The sequence below is a fragment of the Cervus canadensis genome, chromosome 28 (genome assembly GCF_019320065.1).
Source record: "Cervus canadensis isolate Bull #8, Minnesota chromosome 28, ASM1932006v1, whole genome shotgun sequence".
NCBI classification, from domain to species: Eukaryota; Metazoa; Chordata; class Mammalia; order Artiodactyla; family Cervidae; genus Cervus; species Cervus canadensis.
The window spans coordinates 19,366,857-19,384,677 of NC_057413.1; the positions used below are offsets into that span (position 1 = coordinate 19,366,857).

A 17,821-nucleotide genomic window follows, 5' to 3' on the forward strand; every position below is an offset into this window, starting at 1 on the left:
AGACTAGCCACGAGGGAAGAAGCTGAGTCTTCATGTTGGTTTCCAGGGAATCCAGCGCAAGTCAGCATACTCAGTCAGAACTCCCTAAATGACTGAGAATGACTTCCTTTGTGGCTGCCTGGCGCATTCCAGACTGCTTCTGAGCCCCTGATGAGTATATTAAGTCATTACTCAAGGAGAAGAATAGCAGGGGCCTAGAGAAATCACTGATTTATCCCTTTGCCCCAGAGAGGATTCTCTTAAGGTAGCTCTTCATATTGCTCTCATAGTGTCTTAATGTGTTATTTATTTTTAAAGGCTATTTTTGAAATTGTTTTTGATGAACTATTTCATACACACCAAATACTACATCTAACATACAACTGTACAATGGCTAAATAAACTGTGGTATATTCACATAACGATAGCAACAAGAATTAACAAGTCACAATAATATGCAACAAGGCTGAATCTCACAAACATGAGAGTAAAGTCCGAAACAAAGGGCACGTACTATATGATTCCATGTATATTAAGTTGGCTGTTGTTGCTTAGTCACTAAGTGATATTTGACTCTTCTGCGACCCCATGGACTGTAGCCCACCAGGCTCCTCTGTCCATGGGATTTCCCAAGCAAGATTACTGGAGTGGGTTGCCATTTCCTTCTCCAGGGGATCTTCCTGACCCAGGGCTTCCCTGGTGGCTCAGATGGTAAAGAGTCTGCCTGCAATGCAGGAGACCCAGGTTCAATCCCTGGGTGGGGAAGGTCCCCTGGAGAAGGAAACGGCAATCCACTCCAGTATTCTTGCTTGGAAAATCCCATGGATGGAGAAGCCTGGCGGGCTACAGTCTATGGGGTCGAAAAGAGTCCGACATGACCTGACCCAGGGATCAAACCTGCATTTCCAAAAACAAAAACAAAAACAAAAAAACCCCTCCATCTCCTTCACTGACAGGGGATTCTTTACCACTGAGGCCCCTGGGGAGCACCTATATAAAGTTCAAAAACAGGCAAAAGAAACCTCTGAAGTTAAATTAAAATAGTGGTTACCCAAGGAAGGATCTAGAGATTATCACACTAAGTGAAATAAGCATGCATCATGCTAAGTCACTTCAGCCGTGTCCAACTCTTCGTGACTCTATGGACTGTCGTCCACTAGGCTCCTCTGTCCATAGGATTCTCCAGGCAAAAATACTGGAGTGGGTTGCCACGCCCTCCTTGAGGGGATCTTTCCCATCCAAGTTGCTTAAGTCTTCTGCATTGGCAGGCAGGTTCTTTACCACTAGCGCCACCTGGGAAGCCCAAATGAAGTAAGTCAGAAAGACAAGTATCGTATGACATCACTTACACGACACAAATGAATTTATCTATGAATCAGACTCACAGATATATTTAATTAGTGCACCTTTCTGTATATGTGTTTACTACAATGAAAAGCTAAAGGGTTTATATATTATGTAGGTGTACAGTACAAAGAAAAAAAAACAGTATACCTTTTGAGAAACAGAATATTACCCTTTCAGCCAACGATCCTCTGTGCTGTGTAACAGTGTTATACATTTGCTCTTTATCTTTCACATAATTGATCATTGAATTTTATGTATTTTTTAGTTTTATACTATGGTGTCACGTTGTATGTAATTATGATTCTGAGAATTGTTCTCGTTTAAGTGCGATAATTCATCCTTTTGTTTTCAACCAGTGTTTCACACATCTTAACGATACTAAATCTTCCTATTCATAACCATGGCGTAGCTCTCTATTTATTCAAGCTTTCGTTTACCTCTTTCAGTAATTTTTGTAATTTGTTCCTAAAATCTTGCATTTCTTTTCTTAGATGTATTCCTAGATATCTTTTTTGTTGCTCTTTTCAAATGCTAATCTTACCCCTTGTTCCCACTGTCGCTCGAGAGTCTGCCAATATTAAGGGGCAGAAAAAAGTGACTTAACCATGTGTCATGACACTTCTAACTCTCCACGATTCAAACGCCTCCAACTAATTTCTGACCACTGCCGCACCCGTAGCTCCAAGTACAGGAAACCCTGCTCAAGAAGCGCTGAAACTGTCTCAACTCGGCGCGAGGCGGAGCCGGTACGTGCTGACGTCAAGGGCACGCAACACCTTAGCGGCCCTGGGAGGGCGGGGCCAACAGGGGGACCTGCTGCTGGAAGAGCAGCGGCCCGGGCCGGGGCCATGGCGAAGCTGCTAAGCTGCGTCCTAGGCCCCCGGCTCTACAAAATCTACCGGGAAAGGGACTCTGAAAGGGCCCCGTCCAGCGTCCCTGGGACTCCAACTTCAGTCACTAACCCCCACTCCAGCTCCTGGGTGAGTCGATTCTCCCCTGGTTAAACACATAGTACGGCCCAAACCCCTTTGCGGCCTTTGCTCCCCAGAAGCACCCATTATTGGAAATCGGGGGAGCCTGCTTGTCAAGCCAGTTGTCCGCAAAGTCTGTGCTCTTTGTGCTTCCTGGGTTAAAGTCACGCCTGTGGACTGACCGCCTGCTTTACTGCTGTTTGCCAGTGCTTTCTCATTCCGACTGCCACTCCTAGCTTTTTCCTTTCGCGACCCCTCACCCTGCTCGTCGTGGTTCATGCCGTTCCCAATTGACTCTTAAGTCCTGGAAGAGACCCCGCTCGGATTCCGGAGCTGGATGATTTTGCTATCAAACTCTCAATTTCCTCGTATCCCGTGCCTCACCCGGTTCCGTTTATCTCCCCTGGCCTTGAATTTCAAAATGACTTCTGCAACATATCATATATCCGGTCTCCCCCACCCCACCCCTAGTCTGCCTTAGAGACCTCAGGATCACTGTGTTCAAGAAAGCCGGTGAGGTGGTAGGCAGTGCCCCTAAATGCACTCTTCCTTTTTATCGGTACTCTGAAATTATGTTCATTGCACTCTACAACTGCCCACCCCCAGCCACATTCTCTTCCTTAATGAATCTGCTCTTCCAATGGTTTTCTTTCCGTCCTAAAGTTGTCATGGTGCCGTTTCTTCCCTAACCCCGATCCCCATCCGCCCACAACCCATTTGAAACTGGGTTGCGGAAAAGGAGCAAAAGTCGGCCAGAGCTGCTTTCACTTTTGCTTCCAAGTCCAGCCCCCTGTGTTTGTTCTCAGGATCTGGAGTGAGAGATCAGGTTATGAGTCAGGGTCGGGAAGAGGGGAAGCAGAGACATCCCAGGAGAGATGACTTTGGGGGCTAGGACTGGAGTGTTGCAGAACACGCATCAGGCCTTCCAAAAGGGATGGTGGAGGCCTTGTCAAGGAGCAGGGTCCTTAATTCGGCCATCTGTTTTGGCAGGATACGTACTATCAGCCCCGTGCCCTCGAGAAACATGCCGACAGCATCCTGGCACTGGTATGTCTGCCCTGGCATCTGGGACTACCACATCTTTTCAGACCCAGTTGCCCTCTTGAACCTTCTCCTTCCCATCCTGGGAGAAGGCAGTGCCCCTGGGGGTGGGGGATGCTCTGGGCTCTGCAGCAGGCATCTCCAACATGCATACACACAGACAGCTCTCCAGCGTGCATACTTGGTACTCCCTTTGGCCTATGTACGGCTTTCTCTGGGGCAGCCTGAACCGTGGGGAAACCGTGTTTACTTTCGCGACCATCTGCAGGTGCTGAGTCCTGCAGTCCCCAGTGACCTGTCCTCCCTGGCAACTAACCTCTTTGGCTGCAGAGACAGCTGTTCTCTCTGGCAAGGTTCCTTTGGTGACATTTGTGCATCTCTTAGGGACTGGGCCAGTGACTGTCTTGAGCAGGGCTGATTGAAAAGGCTTGATTACCTTGAGTGGAAAGAGACTGGTTTTTACATGTGATGAAATTATGTCCAGAGATGATGAGAGGAAGAAAATAGAAGCCATGCCTAGTTTTCCAGCCTCTGTTAACACTCTTGACACACTACCTTTCAGCAAATAATTGAGCACCTACTGTGTGCATGGTGTCATGCACAGAATAGGTACTTGATGTGATATCCCTCAGGTTATTCACTTTGCTCAGAGCCTAGGCCTGGTAATGGCAGACCTGTGTGTGTGTGTACTGATGGCTTGTCCCTGTCTCTCTGCTGCAGGCTTCAGTCTTCTGGTCCATCTCTTACTACTCCTCTCCCTTCGCCTTCTTCTACTTGTACAGGAAAGGTCAGTGTGATTTCAAAGGTGGTGGGACAGGAAATGGGCAGATTGTTGGCAGCTGAGTCGATTCCCCAATGAGGAAAGGGGACCTGTGATGAGGATGGCTTGGCTTCCCTCTTCCATCAGGCATCTTCTCCCTCTGAGGGCCTGCTGTCCCCCAGAGAGGGTGTGGTGGGGAAGTTGGGACTGAATTTGGAAGAAGGGCTGGGGGGCAGTGGGAAAGGCTTTTCACATGATCCTTCTCCCCTCCCAGGTTACTTGAGTTTGTCCAAAGTGGTGCCATTTTCTCACTATGCTGGGACACTGCTTCTACTGCTGGCGGGCGTGGCCTGTCTCCGAGGTAGGTGGAGAGGGAACCCGGTTTGGATCTGTCCATCATTGGGTAAATATTCATTAAATACCATCTGCAAATACTGTTTGGTGCTAGGCCCTGAGGGGGAGTAGTCAGTGGTCAAGACATGATCTTTTCCTTAAAGGGCTTGAGGCACAAGTATGAACAAATACTTAGCAAAAAGGTTTGCTATTATCTAGAAAAGCTGCATATACCCTCCAACAGTTCCATACATATCCATGTATGTTTGTAATAATCCTAAACTGGACTCCATGACCCCACATAGCAGGATGGTTAAATACATTAGAGGGTCGAGTCCCACCACAGAACACGAGAGAGCAAGGCACTGAACAAACTGGTTACACTCAGCTACACAGATGAATCTCACAGCTGTAACTGGTGACCACCAAATAATTTATGCACTATGTTTCCATTTACATAAAGTTCCAATGGATACAGAAATAAGCGCCACAACACTAAAGAGAAACACAGGCATGATTGTCTTAAAAGCCAAAAGTCGGGAGAGTGATTGCCTGGGAAGGGGAGAGAACAGGCTGGGGAGGACCCCTGGTGGGAGATGGCTTTGTTCTCTTTCTTGACCCCCAGTGATAAGCCCAGGAATGTTTGTACTTTAAACTGAATGTATGCTTTATGTAAATATGTTGTTATCTCACAATTTAAAAAATGAAAAGAGATAAGCCAAACCATTGCCCTCTGGCAGGTACACAAGATGAAAACTGGGTGAGGGGGATACCTAAGAAGGGAGGGGTGGGGTCAGGAGCTGGGCGGCTGCCTTTGGGTCCAGTCTGGGGTGAGGACCTTCTACCCGTTTCACCTCCTGATTTCCACAGGGCTGAGCTCCCTCCCCAGAGAGGCCCACCCTGCCTATCTAAAAGTTGCTCCCACTCCTCAGTTTTGCCTTAATTTTCAATTTTTTTTTTCCATTGGTCGGGAGAAATTAGGTACAGAGAAGTCCAGAAAACAAAATATCAGAACTAAAATGCTTGTTTTTTGCACTTATTGCTTCAAATACCTTTTGTCCGTAAAATACAGGATTGACCAAAAAGTTCATTCAGGTTTTTCTGTAAGAGTGGAAAAAGCCTGAACGAATTTTTTGGCCAACCCAGTGCTAAAGCGTTACAGAGTTGGCGTTCTTGTTGGAATCTTCCCCAGCCCCAGAAGTAACCATGGTCATCTGGTGTGGGTTTTTCTTTTTCCTGGTTTATATTTTTATACTTTTACAAAATACCGACCTCATTCCATCACATCTAAACTGCTCTGAATTGTAAATGCATATCAGTTGCAGAGTTTTCAAATGTGAAAAAAATAATCTGCCTCTCAGAATCTGTGCAAAATGACAAGTATAAACAGTATATAGCATTTGGAGGGGTGCAGTTTACATTTTTAGCACAAATGACATCATTCCATCCAAATCATTCTTTAGCTCTTTTCATTCTCAGTATTGTTTGGGGGCGCTCCCCTTGATGATACACAGCATTCTAGTTCCTTCTGCTTTTATTTTCTTTATAGCCTTTATCCCTCTCTTAATTTTTCTTGTTTACTCATTTATTGTCTCTCTCCAGCCCCACCCCACTCCCAACCAAAATGCCACCTCTCTGAGCACCAGGACCTGTGTGTCTGCTTTCCTGCTGTCTCTCCCCTGTCTGTCCCATGTCTGACACCTGTCAGGTCAGGAGAGGCAGAGAAGTCAGTTGAGACTTCCCAGCAGTGAAGGGAAAGCAGATACGATCAATGAGGGGCTGAGCAAAGAGAAAAAAGAGCTCAGTGTTGAGAATAGCCTTCGATTCAGGGAGGGAAGGGAAAGGGAGGCAGGAGAGGAGGAGCCCAGGAATTGAAAGGAGGCAAAGATGGACCCAGGAAACAGGAGAAAGGAATCTGGACAGATAGGAAGAGTGCTGAGAGGCACAGTTAAAAGAGAATGAAGACAGAGAGGAAGGGGACTCGGATGTAGTGATGAAGTAATTATGGGATAAGAGCTGTGAAGCCAGATGCACAGAGTTAGAATTTGCAGGAGAAGACAGAAAGGTAGCATTGGAGAAGGGTAGAGGGACAAGGAGAAAAACCCAGGGTTAGCAAGGGTAAAGTCTGAGGGCAAGTGACAGGTGTTTTAAGACTGGGAAGAATGAACTTCCTGAAGGGTGGAAGGTCCATAGTCTAGGAAGAAACCAACTAGAGAAGTTATGGAGGGGAAGAATGCCCGTGGCTGGAATATGGTGGAAGGGAGTCGGCTCAGGTCACCTGTTTCCCCAGATCCAGGGCCCTCTGTTCTTCTGCTCTCACTTCTCTTTGCCCATCTCTGAGTCTCTTCCTGAAACCTTCCCATCCTGCTTCCCAGTTTTCCTAATATGGTTTCCTATCCTCTCTCCACCAGGCATTGGCCGCTGGACCAACCCCCAGTACCGGCAGTTCATCACCATTTTAGAGGCAACACATAGGAACCACTCCGCAGAAAACAAGGTGAGAGGCTCAGCTGTTTCCCCAGTCACCAGCCAGCTTTGCCCAAGCAGGCAGATGTGTTTCCCCACCCGCCACACTGGGCATTTGCTTGCACATGGCTGGACCCCCTTCTCCCCTCCACAAGTAAACTGTCTGCCTGAGGAAATTTCCCTTCCCACTTCTGATGGAATATTCCACCAGAGCAATCCTCTACTGTCTGTCTGCAGAATTGTCTAGACGTGGAAACATTCCACAGCATTTCCTAGAAGGGGGTTTTCTCGCTATCACAACAGCTCGTTCTCCCAAATGTTTGTTTATTTTTTGTGTGTGCTGAACACTGTACTAGTTTTGTTCAGGGATGGGACAAGACAGACAGACAGACAGACAGCACCATCCTTAGGGTGCTCAAGAGCACACCATGGTGCCGGGAGGGAGAAAGGCTAGGGCAGAGAGTCCTTGGAGTTGTGCCAGCCCAGCCAGTGCTGGCATGTGATTATCTTTGAGAAGGGACTTCAGGGCCCTATAAAGCTCTTTCCTGTTACAAAGGGGTCCCTGGGATCAAACAGCTCTGACCACCATTGTCAGATTACTGGTTGCTCCACACCACCACTTATGGAGCTTTGTAAGGATGCTCCACCACGCATTTTGCATACACCCTTTCTAATACTCACAACCACAGTGTGAGGTGGCATTATTACCCTTCTTTATATGTCTGAGGGAATAGAGGCAAAGAGAGGTTACAAGACCCAGGCAGAGTCACCAAGCAAGGAAGTGACTCAGCCTGTGTTTGGGTCCAGGCCTGAATAGAGCTCGCCTGAAATTTGCTTCCCTGCGTTTTGTTTTGTTTCACCGTTTACATTTTTGTAGAATGTTTCTATTGCTCTCTCTCAGTCCAGTTATTTTTGAAAATGTCAAAAGAAAAAAAAAAAAACAGTCTGTGACAGAAAATAAAAAAACTATTCTCAAAATAGAGTTCTGGGAGCTCTGGGGGCGGGGGAGGGAATACAGCAGAGTGGAAGGAATACAGCACAGCTCCCGCTGCCCTCAAAAAGCACATGGACTGATCGGTGGAGTGAATGGAGGCAGAGGGGGTCTGGGTGACCCGTGGCAGCAGGAGCTGAGGGAAGGGAGGTGGCCAGAAGGATAGAACAGTCAGAGAGAGCTTAGTTCAGATGGTGGCCCGGTTGCACAGGGGCTCCTGTGTGTACGACTTCCCTCCTTCCCTCTCACCCAGTCTTGGGACAGAGGTTTTGATCCTTCAAGTCAGCATTGTGTGAAGGACCCAGGTGGGGAAGGGAGCAATGACCAGCCAACAGGCTCCCTGCCTTCTCCCTCAGAAGCACCAGCCCCTCCAGCCACCCCTGCTGGGGGTGAGTCAGCCTTAGATTTTAGAAAAGGGAAGAGTCTTCGGTTCCTCTTCTGGAGGAGGGCAGACAGGCCAGTCTTGATACCTTAACAGGGCATCCTCTCTTTCCTGATTTTGCTGGTCCTGGCAGAACTTTCCATCTGCGAACCAGAGGGTGCTAACCTCTGTGTGTCCCCCCATGATGTTTGGGGGCCAGTCCTCTGGGTGGTGGGAGTGTCCAGGGTGGGTAGGTGGGCCTCCCCGCTCCAACTCCCCTAATCATCCCCCATATCTCTCTGCCCACCACAGAGACAGCTCGCCAACTACAACTTCGACTTCAGGAGCTGGCCAGTTGACTTCCACTGGGAAGAACCCAGCAGCCGGTGAGGCCCCAGTTCTTTCGCTGCCTCCCTGCTCTGAGCCGTCCCCCACCTCCAGCCCCTCCTGGGGTCCAGTGCCTGCCTTCCAGCACCGTCTTCTCATTCCTAGACCCCACCATCCTACGGACCTCAGACGTCCAGCTTGCTCCTCCTCACCCCATGCTCCCCTGCATCTTTCCATTCCTCAGGAAGGAGTCCCGGGGGGGCCCTTCCCGCCAGGGTGTGGCCCTGCTCCGCCCAGAGCCCCTGCACCGGGGGACGGCCGACACCTTCCTCAACCAAGTCAAGAAGCTGCCTTGTCAGATCACCAGGTAGGAAGGCAGGGAGGAGAGGCGAGCTGAGGTGGAGGGAACATGGGGTGCGGGCTCCAGGATAGGGTGCTCCACTGGAGGATGACTGTCATTTATTAGGCCTGGTGCCATGGCTATCGCATTGTGTGTGTGTGAAAAGCAAGAGGTTCAGAGAGCTCCACAGCCTCCTAGGTGGTGCCTGAAGAGCTGGGATGTTAACACAGTTGTGTCTGACACAACAGCTCTTTCAGCGAGACTGAGGGGGAAGGATGAGGTTGTGGGTGGGAAGGGGATGCACGGCCTTGGCAGCTGCAGAGTCTTTTGGCAGCTGTGGCCCTAGCCTGGCCCTGCTGCTGCTTGGTTTTCCCACTGTGAGGCAGTTCCAGCCTCTGCATCTGTGAACAGCCTGCCTCATAGAGTTGGTGAGATTTAACACACTCTGAAGGGCTTCCTCCTTGCCTGGATACCCGAGAGTACGAGGTAAAGCCCAAGTAACCACAGTGACCACTCGGATCTTCCAGTGGCCGGGCCACTGTGGGAGTTTTCTGTTGCTGGGGGCTCGGAGGCAGGTTGGAAGATACCAAGGAAGGGGGTGGACTTGGTGATGGGTTTTGGACCCGTGCTGATTGATCAGAGGGATGAGCCAAGTTTGAGATGTTGAGGGGGGGATGCTGGACAGGTTTGTAGTGTTTTCTGGGGACAGATCCTCCTTTGGGATTGACTGGACATGGTTAACTATCTTTTTAAGGATGTGGCACCTGCCACATCTGATGTGTCTAAATTAGTGCATTTGTTCAAGAAATATTTATTAAGCTCAGAGTACCCTGTGCTAGGCTCTCAGCACCTACTACATGGCAGATAACCGGGCATATCATAATAAACAGTATTATTTATTTGGGGACTTTTAATAAATACATTAACAGAATCATAATTGTTAATTACTTTGCTTTTACTTGTCGTATATACAAAGTATTATCTCATAAAACTTTCAAGATGAATATGTACATATGTGTGTCCTAGACCACGATATAAAGTATCTTTAAAAGGTTGCAGTAAAAAAAAAAAAAAGGTTGCAGTAAAAATAGTTAGAGAAGAGAGTTCTCTGCCAGTCCAGTGGTTAGGACGCCACACTTTCTCTGCTGAGGACATGGGTTCAGTCTCTGGTCGGGGAAGGAAGATCCCACAAGCCACATGGCACAGCCAAAAACCAAACAAAAGACATTGAAAAATTGGTACATATATTGGTTCATTAAGTCCTAGAAAAGGAAAAACGAAACTGTGAGGGTCAGAGGTGAGGCAGACCACAGTCTGTGGGCGCTCGGGCCAGGATGGTCCCTGGACTCCTCTGTGTTTGAGGTTCATCGACCCCGTGTTCCCCACAGCTACCTGGTAGCACATACCCTGGGGCGCCGGATGCTCTATCCAGGCTCTGTGTACCTGCTCCAGAAGGCCCTCATGCCTGTGCTGCTGCAGGGCCAGGCCCGATTGGTGGAAGAGGTAAGGCCCCCTTACCCAGGACCACCCACCCTCAACAGCCCTTCTTCCCCCACCCATGAATGGGGCCTCCCGCCCTTCCAACTTGGCCAATGCATCTCCTCCACTCAGTGTCATGGGCGCCGGGCAAAGCTGCTGGCCTGCGATGGCAATGAAATTGACACCATGTTTGTGGACCGACGAGGGACAGCTGAGCCCCAGGGACAGAAGCTGGTGAGCGGGGAGCCCAAAGGCAGCGCGTGGGGAGGGCAGTGGAAGTGGTGGGGTCTGCCGCAGCCCTGAGGAAGCCCAGTGGGGACAATCCCAGCTCCCACCTCCTCCCTACCAACTTCTTGGTGTAGGAAATCCCTGTAAGAGGGAAATGGATGAAGGAGTTGACATGCAGGGACCAAAAAGACATCATCGTAATAGTTGCCTCTTAGCGCTTACCACGTGCAGAGCCCCCACATGCTGCCCTCCCTGCCAGTAGGGGGATTTTCAACCCCAACTGGGCTTCTTCCTGCTCCCTTTCTAGGTGATCTGCTGCGAGGGGAACGCAGGCTTCTATGAGGTGGGCTGCGTCTCCACACCTCTGGAAGGTAGGCCCATGGCTCAGCCATCTTACCTCCGCCCCTTGGGATGGAATGTCCCCACCTCCCCACATGGATAGGACCTCCCAGGGCCTAACCACCTTCTCTGAGTGAGGTTTGAGACCCTTGCTTTTCGGGAAAAGCCTACTACCCATTTGCTTTGCTAACCTTACATCCCTCCCCTTGGGCTGTGTCCCTTACCCTATTACGTTCTTGGTTCTGTTCCCACGCCTCAATAGTCACATCTCTCTCCTTTCTGCTGCGTCAGAACCTTTTTGTCATCTTCCCATTCTGGGAAGGCTTGGAGTTATTTGCCTCTGAATTGGGTGTTAAGAGTTCCAGTGTCCTCCTGCTCCTTCCCTCAGAGCTAGGAGCAGAGAGTGGCCAGAGGTCATAGGCCATGAGGTCCCAGCCCTTCCTCCCTCTGTGTTACAGCTGGATATTCAGTCCTGGGCTGGAATCATCCAGGCTTTGCTGGAAGCACGGTGAGACCTTCTCTGAAATCTCTTCTTTTTCCTGAATTATAGTCTGTCTCCCTGTGGTCAGTCACTGGAGTCAGGGAAAGGGGTCTATATTTCTATAGGACCTCCCACTCACCTGTGACCTGGGTGCCAAGGGCGGGGAGCTGCAAGCCTCCTTCTGTTACATTGGGGGTTTAGCAGGAGGGGAGATAGTGGATCTTGTTATAAATGACTGGTTTCTAGAGTGAACAGCCCCTCTCATGGCCCTATTATTTATTTACTTTTAATGCCACTGACTGGAGTCTATTCCATTAAGTAAGATGATAGCTCTCTGAATTGTCTGTTCAGAGCTGCAGTTCCATCTTCACTGTCTATTGCAGTGTAGCTGCAGGAAGTGTCCATGCTGGGAGGGTGGGGGTGGTGGGCAGGTGGTCTTTTGTGCTGACCCTCTGCCCTTCTTCCTGCAGGGGGTGCCGTTCCCACAGAATGAGGCCAACGCCATGGATGTGGTGGTCCAGTTTGCCATCCACCGCCTGGGCTTTCAGCCACAGGATATCATCCTCTATGCCTGGTCCATCGGCGGCTTCACTGGTACCCACATCCTTCTTACCCTGCTACTGTAGGCGCACTCAGGCCATCTCTGTGTCCCCCCAGGAGTGGGGTGGAGGAGAGAATAGGTGGGCTCTCTGACTGGGTCTGGAAGAAGCTATCATATTTGAGTACACTTCACATTTCCTCCCCACCTTGTGCCCGATGATTAAAAGTAGAACCTAGGTCCTGGGGTGGGGAGATCAAGGAGTAAATGTTGCCTCTGGTATTGTCTTCAGGGCACTTCGTTGTTCTCTTTGGACAGTGCCCTGGCCTAGTGAAGCAAGGGATTAAGGCGAGACCTGGGGCTAACTTAGTAGGGAGGATGGGGTGGGCCTGTAGGGTCAGGGGGATGAGGGTGGGGGTGGGCAGGAGCCCCTTGGTCCTCACCTTTTCTTTCCTTTCCTGGTACCAGCTACGTGGGCAGCCATGTCCTACCCGGACATTAGTGCCGTGATCCTGGATGCCTCCTTTGATGACCTGGTGCCCTTGGCCTTGAAAGTCATGCCAGACAGCTGGAGTGAGTGCAGCTCCCAGGCCTGCCTTTGAGGGAAGAGGTGGGCTGGACCTGGAAGACGTTCTCACTGGAGATGGTTCCCCTCTGTGTGGGTGGGGAGTAGGCCACTGCATTGTTGAGAAGTAGGGGGACTCCCCTGTCTGGGAAACTCCATTTTCTATCTCCGTGGACAATGGGGACCTTTGTGTTGGGCAGGGGGCTTTGTCTCTGCTGTCCTTTCACATTTATCTCACATTAGGGGGCCTGGTGACCAGGACTGTGAGGCAGCATCTCAATCTAAACAATGCAGAGCAGCTGTGCAGGTGAGGGCCGGCCAGTGTCTAGCCTCTGATACCCTTCCCCCACCTCATCCCCTGTAGAGATGCTGCTGGGTGTTCAAATGCTGAAATTAGTACCAAAGTACAAGCATAAGCCACTGCCCCATGTCCTCTGAGGGGCCCTCCCACCACCCCAACCCCTCCTGGCTTCCCTGGGACCCTGGACCTTCTCATGATCTGGCAGCTAGTTGGTTCATGCCTGGCACAGCAGGGATCTCCCAGCAAAGCCTGAAAAAAAATACAGCCAGTGCTGGGGTGAGGCAGTCAGTTGTCACCTGTCCCCGCTCTGAGGTCTCCCTCCCCACTGTGCTGTCCTCTGAAGGTACCAGGGCCCTGTGCTGCTGATCCGCAGAACCAGAGATGAGATCATCACCACGTGAGTGCCTGGGAACTTCTGCCCTCCCAGATCCCAGAGACAGCTAGGAAGTTGCCCCCCACTCCAAACAGTGCCCACCAGAAACCCAGGTATCCAGACCCTTCCTCCCCAACCTCCAGTGTCCATTCTTCTCCCCCCAGGATTCCTGAGGAGATCATGTCTAACCGAGGCAATGACCTCCTGCTGAAACTCCTGCAGCATCGGTGAGAACCAGGGTGTGTGTGCGCACACATACATGTTTGTACTGCCATCAGTGCAGGGAGAGGGGGAGGTTCGGGGATGAGTGAAGAGGACTGGGTCCTGACCGCCTGTCCCGGTGCTCCTCCATAGGTATCCCCGGGTGATGGCAGAGGAGGGTCTTCGAGTGGTGAAGCAGTGGCTGGAGGCCTCCTCACAGCTGGAGGAAGGTGAAAGGGGATCTGCTGAGGGCTTTGGTTGGGGGCCTGGCAAGACCAGGATGCTGATGGGCACTCATCTCTCCCCATGACCAGCCTCGATTTACAGCCGGTGGGAGGTGGAGGAGGACTGGTGCCTGTCCGTCCTCCGCTCCTACCAGGCAGAACATGGGCCTGAATTCCCCTGGAGCGTGGGTAAGGAGTGCTGGGGCAGAAGGGGTTGGGAAGAGCCCAGGAAGGGGGTGAATACCCAGATGGGTGGCCTGTGTTTGAGCACCTTCTCTCTGCAGGGGAGGACATGAGTGCAGATGGAAGACGGCAGCTGGCTTTGTTTCTGGTGAGCTAAGGCGTGGGAAGCAGGAAGAAGGTGCCTGAATGGCCAGGGGCACAAGTGGGGCTTGGGGAGGGGGGTACCCTGTAAGCATTGGAAGGAACAGCTTCTTTAAAGTGGGTAGTTGGTTCAGAAGGTGTCCGTGCTCTGCACCCTACCTGGCCCACCTTCTCCCCTCAGGCTCAGAAGCATCTGAATAACTTTGAAGCCACACACTGCACCCCGCTTCCAGCCCAGAACTTCCAGATGCCCTGGCACCTCTAGGGACCACACTGGGACTCATTCTGGAAGAACGGATGGACGGAGACATGAGGAAGGACCGTGTTTGTGATTCTCTGTGTTTATTTTGCTGTTTATAGTTTCTGGCAAGCAGGGGGACCACCCCCCCATTCTCACCGTTCCTCTTGCACGTTTCCCCTCATCCATCCGGCAGTACCTAACCTTCCCCAACACACATCCTGCATTAAATGAATGAGTTATTCCTAATCATTAATAAAAGTATTTTTTCTACCGGCTGGCTCATTTTGTGACTTCCCAGCTCTCCAGGAAGCCAGGGTTGGGAGTGGAGAAGAGTTGAAGCTCCAAATGACTGGGCTTTGAGAAACCCCATTTCAGGCAATCAATTTAACCCTCACCATCTCTGCTGTTGCCCCAGGCAATCAGCCCCCAACCTGAGTTGTCCTTGTGCACTGGGTCCCCAGCCCTCACCTTTCCCTGGCATGCCTACCCATCACCACTGTGCAGCCTCCCTGGTGCCTGCCTAGGGCTTCCTACATACAACCACCCCAGGAGACCACAGTTGTCTCCAATGCTCACAGTTCATGAGCTCTGTTGTTTACAAAGTACTTCCTAGCACCTGACTTACACCTATGCAGTAATTCTACCGATTTCTAGGCCCAGACTGCATGGTTCAGCATCAGTACCTCCAGTTTTCCTTGCTTAGTTCTTGCTCTTTCCATGGGGAGTGAGGAATGGCTTGTTTCCCATGTTGTACGCAGCAAGCCCTGCACAGCCTCCTCACCATGTCAAGTCTCTCTCCTCACACTCTCTTTGCAATTCAACAAACACAGGCCCTGCCAGGGACTGAGGACAAGATGCCAAGGACGCAGGTCTTCCCAGAGCCATACTTCGCCTTACTGGACAGCTGTTAGAATGTTCTTGGTTTGAACCAGGAAACACTATTGGTTCCTTGTAGCATTAGTTGCTCAATCATGTCTGACTCTTTGCCACCTCGTGGACTGTAGCCCACCAGACTCCTCTGTCCATGCGGTTCTCCAGGCAAGAATACTGGAGTGGGTTGCTATTTCTTCCATTCTATTTCCATTCCTTGGATGTTGTGGAACAGAATGAATCCCTCTCCCACCCATCACTTTGTTGCTTGGCCACCTTCTTCCCTTGGAAACCTGTTTCCCAGATGAAATACCCCTAGGTTTACCACCCTGGGCCCACCATTTTGAACAAGACACTTAAGATGAGCAACTATATGGTGAGGTTCAGGATACAGTCTAACTTCAGTGTCTCCTCCAACCTCAATGCACAAAGCTCCCCTGCAATCCCAGGGGCAGAGGCTGTCTGCCCCAACCAGCTCAGTGGCTCCTTCAAGGGAAACACACTGAGCCTCCACTGGAAGGAGTGATCTGAGACTTGTCAGATGACACGATGTCTGCTATTTGGGGTTAGAGGAGAGTGACTGCAGCTCCACAATGCTCCACCTTTAGTCAATACTGGAGAGCTGATACTGGCACCCCTCCCCTCTGTCCCGTCCTAGGGAGCAAACAGGGTGGAATGTGAAGCTGTGGGACCAGCTGCATGATTCTGAACCTGGCCTTCCAGATCCATTAGGTCACATTAGTCCCCTGGAAACCAAGTCTTTGTTCAGCCAAGGGAACCTCCTTAAACGCAAATAGGGGGCCCCACCTCTCACACCCTAGAGACAAAGTACTCCTTCCTCCTGGCCATGGTCAGTAGGGAAACTGTTGACCAGGCTCTACCACCACTTCCCCTCTCCCTTCTTCCCGCACTTTCTATAGATAACAGTGGGTATGCCATGAGGGCCCCTTGGATACCTGAAGTGAGTGGGGAGAGGTGAGGTTCAATATTTGAATTCCTGACCACGCCACCCAAAAAGTCTCAGTCTACCCTCTTAGATGACTTCCCATCTGACAAGGCTTACAGCAGCTGTGTTTTCAGAAACACTCCCCCTACCCCAGGGTGGGACCAGCTCCCCCGTCCACTCTTTACCCTATTTATCAGGGTTCTAGCAGTCTCAGGAGACCAGCTGAGATGCAGACCTGCTGGGGCTCTGGCTCTTGTTGTGGCGGGCACTAATCGAGGCCTGGATACCCAGGGATCCCATAGTTGCTGGGCAAACTGGGAGAGGGGATGGTGGCTGGGAAAAAGGAGAGCTAGCAAACGGATAGGAAACATGGGAAGAAGGGATGGCCCCTGGGCTGAATCCTTTATCTTACCGTCTCATTGGCCCAGACTACACCCTAGCTGCTCCCAGTGTGAGGGGCTGGACTCCCGCTCTCAGTTGCGTGCTTGGGTTGATGGTTTGCTCCGTGTCCCCGGGAGGAGCATGTGTTTCCTGCACTGTCACGAATGAGGGCCCCGAAGGTGTAAGACTCCAGAGAGTGGGGATCCCAGGTGTCGGGCATAGCCAGGTCTCCATCCATCCATCCAATTAGCAAGCCTTTCCAGCTCCCTCAGGAACCCACTCATTCATTTTTTCCTTTCATTTCTATTCGGATTAAAGATGCCCTTACTAGTTCCTTTCTAGACCGCGGTATCGCGGCCACTCCCCTAACAGAACCTGGCTTTCGCCTGGCCCAATCATCTACAGCTCCGCCCCTTGTTCACCCCGATTTATTGTCCCCTAATTGCAGCACTCTGTCCTCTGGCCCGATCTGCTTTGGTAATTCGGTTGCTTACCCTCAGATACCGCTTGTCCCGGGGGAGGGGCCCTCAGCTTGGATTTCTTCAGCTGCTGCGGTCACCAAGGCGACTATCGCAATGCCCCGCCTCTTCCCCGGGGAAAGCCTCCAAAGGGCCCGTCACCGTGACAACGAACTGGGGAGGCTCTGCGCGCGCAGAAGCCGCGCCCAGTCTCGTGGACGGGGAGAAGCAAAACGAAGCAAGGGCGGGATCAATGCGCCTAAGGCCACGCCCCCTGAAGAAGGCCCCTTTCAGACCCTGTGCGTCCACGGTAGCTTAACTTCACCTCAAGTCTTCTGGACCTCTCAGGACGACCCCTTCAGGGAGCCCAACCTCAGCTCCCCTAATCCCTTCTCGTTGCGCTTTTATTCAAGACAGGGAGTCAAAGGGTGCTGTGCAATTCCCTTCTGCCTCCCCTTTGCCCTTTTTGCTTCGAAAACAGCCCCCGCTCTCTGATTCTTTTTGTCACTCATTCAACATTTATATCGATGCCAGGTGCTCCTCCCCAGTTCGCCATTACTCTGACTTTTCTCTAAAATAATTATATTTTTATCATGCCAAGGCTCTTCAGGTGAACGCAGTGGTGTGTGTTTTTCTCTCTTATTTTTTCTTTCGCGTCCACCTTTCTTGGTGTGTCTCCATCCTTTCGTCCTAGCTTCCTCATCAGCACCCCGAGGCCGGATGATTCTTGAATAATCTGGCACCACAGCAGGGAATCCTTGGGCTGGGCCTGGCTCCAGACCTTCAGACCGGAAGCTGGTGCAGGTGGAGCGTTCCTGGAAGCCGAGGACTTTCCGTAGCCCTCCTGACCCTTAAAGCTAAAAACCTGTCTCTCACAGAGACTGATCTGGCCAGATTACGACGGAGCAGGCGAGGTGGGCCCAGGAGGCCCCCTGGCGGAGGAAGCGTATGGGGCG

The 17,821-nt window shown here is 51.1% G+C and overlaps 1 protein-coding gene and 1 long non-coding RNA gene across 3 annotated transcripts; one reads left to right on the plus strand and one right to left on the minus strand.

Moving 5' to 3' along the window:
* Window positions 1-2,100: 2,100 nt before the first annotated feature.
* Window positions 2,101-14,480, plus strand: ABHD16A (abhydrolase domain containing 16A, phospholipase). The gene is made up of 20 exons (XM_043450455.1): window positions 2,101-2,306; window positions 3,288-3,344; window positions 4,059-4,125; window positions 4,373-4,459; window positions 6,843-6,928; window positions 8,562-8,635; window positions 8,821-8,943; window positions 10,305-10,419; window positions 10,528-10,629; window positions 10,931-10,994; window positions 11,421-11,470; window positions 11,914-12,037; window positions 12,450-12,554; window positions 12,790-12,853; window positions 13,191-13,244; window positions 13,385-13,447; window positions 13,575-13,651; window positions 13,736-13,834; window positions 13,930-13,976; window positions 14,151-14,480. Exons 1-20 carry the CDS (start codon window positions 2,175-2,177, stop codon window positions 14,232-14,234), a joined length of 1,674 nt encoding a protein of 557 aa, XP_043306390.1. The 5' UTR covers window positions 2,101-2,174; the 3' UTR covers window positions 14,235-14,480.
* On the minus strand, window positions 9,825-17,034 carry LOC122429804. Of its 2 annotated transcripts, none has more exons than XR_006266145.1 (3): window positions 16,902-17,034; window positions 12,425-13,096; window positions 9,825-10,178 (listed from the first exon to the last, which is right to left on the minus strand). It is a non-coding gene; the product is annotated as an uncharacterized LOC122429804 (long non-coding RNA). The 2 variants fall into 2 exon arrangements; XR_006266144.1 differs by lacking the exon at window positions 16,902-17,034 and adding an exon at window positions 13,480-13,617.
* Between the last annotated feature and the right edge of the window lie 787 nt (window positions 17,035-17,821).

What these genes read in the sequence shown, in the direction of transcription:
- ABHD16A (XM_043450455.1), top strand. Translation starts at nt 2,175, where the DNA reads ATGGCGAAGCTGCTAAGCTGCGTCCTAGGCCCCCGGCTCTACAAAATC. An exon ending in ACCACTCCGCAGAAAACAAG is followed by an intron (nt 6,929 to 8,561) that starts GTGAGAGGCTCA and finishes TGCCCACCACAG; the next exon opens with AGACAGCTCGCCAACTACAA. An exon ending in CGTCTCCACACCTCTGGAAG is followed by an intron (nt 10,995 to 11,420) that starts GTAGGCCCATGG and finishes TCTGTGTTACAG; the next exon opens with CTGGATATTCAGTCCTGGGC.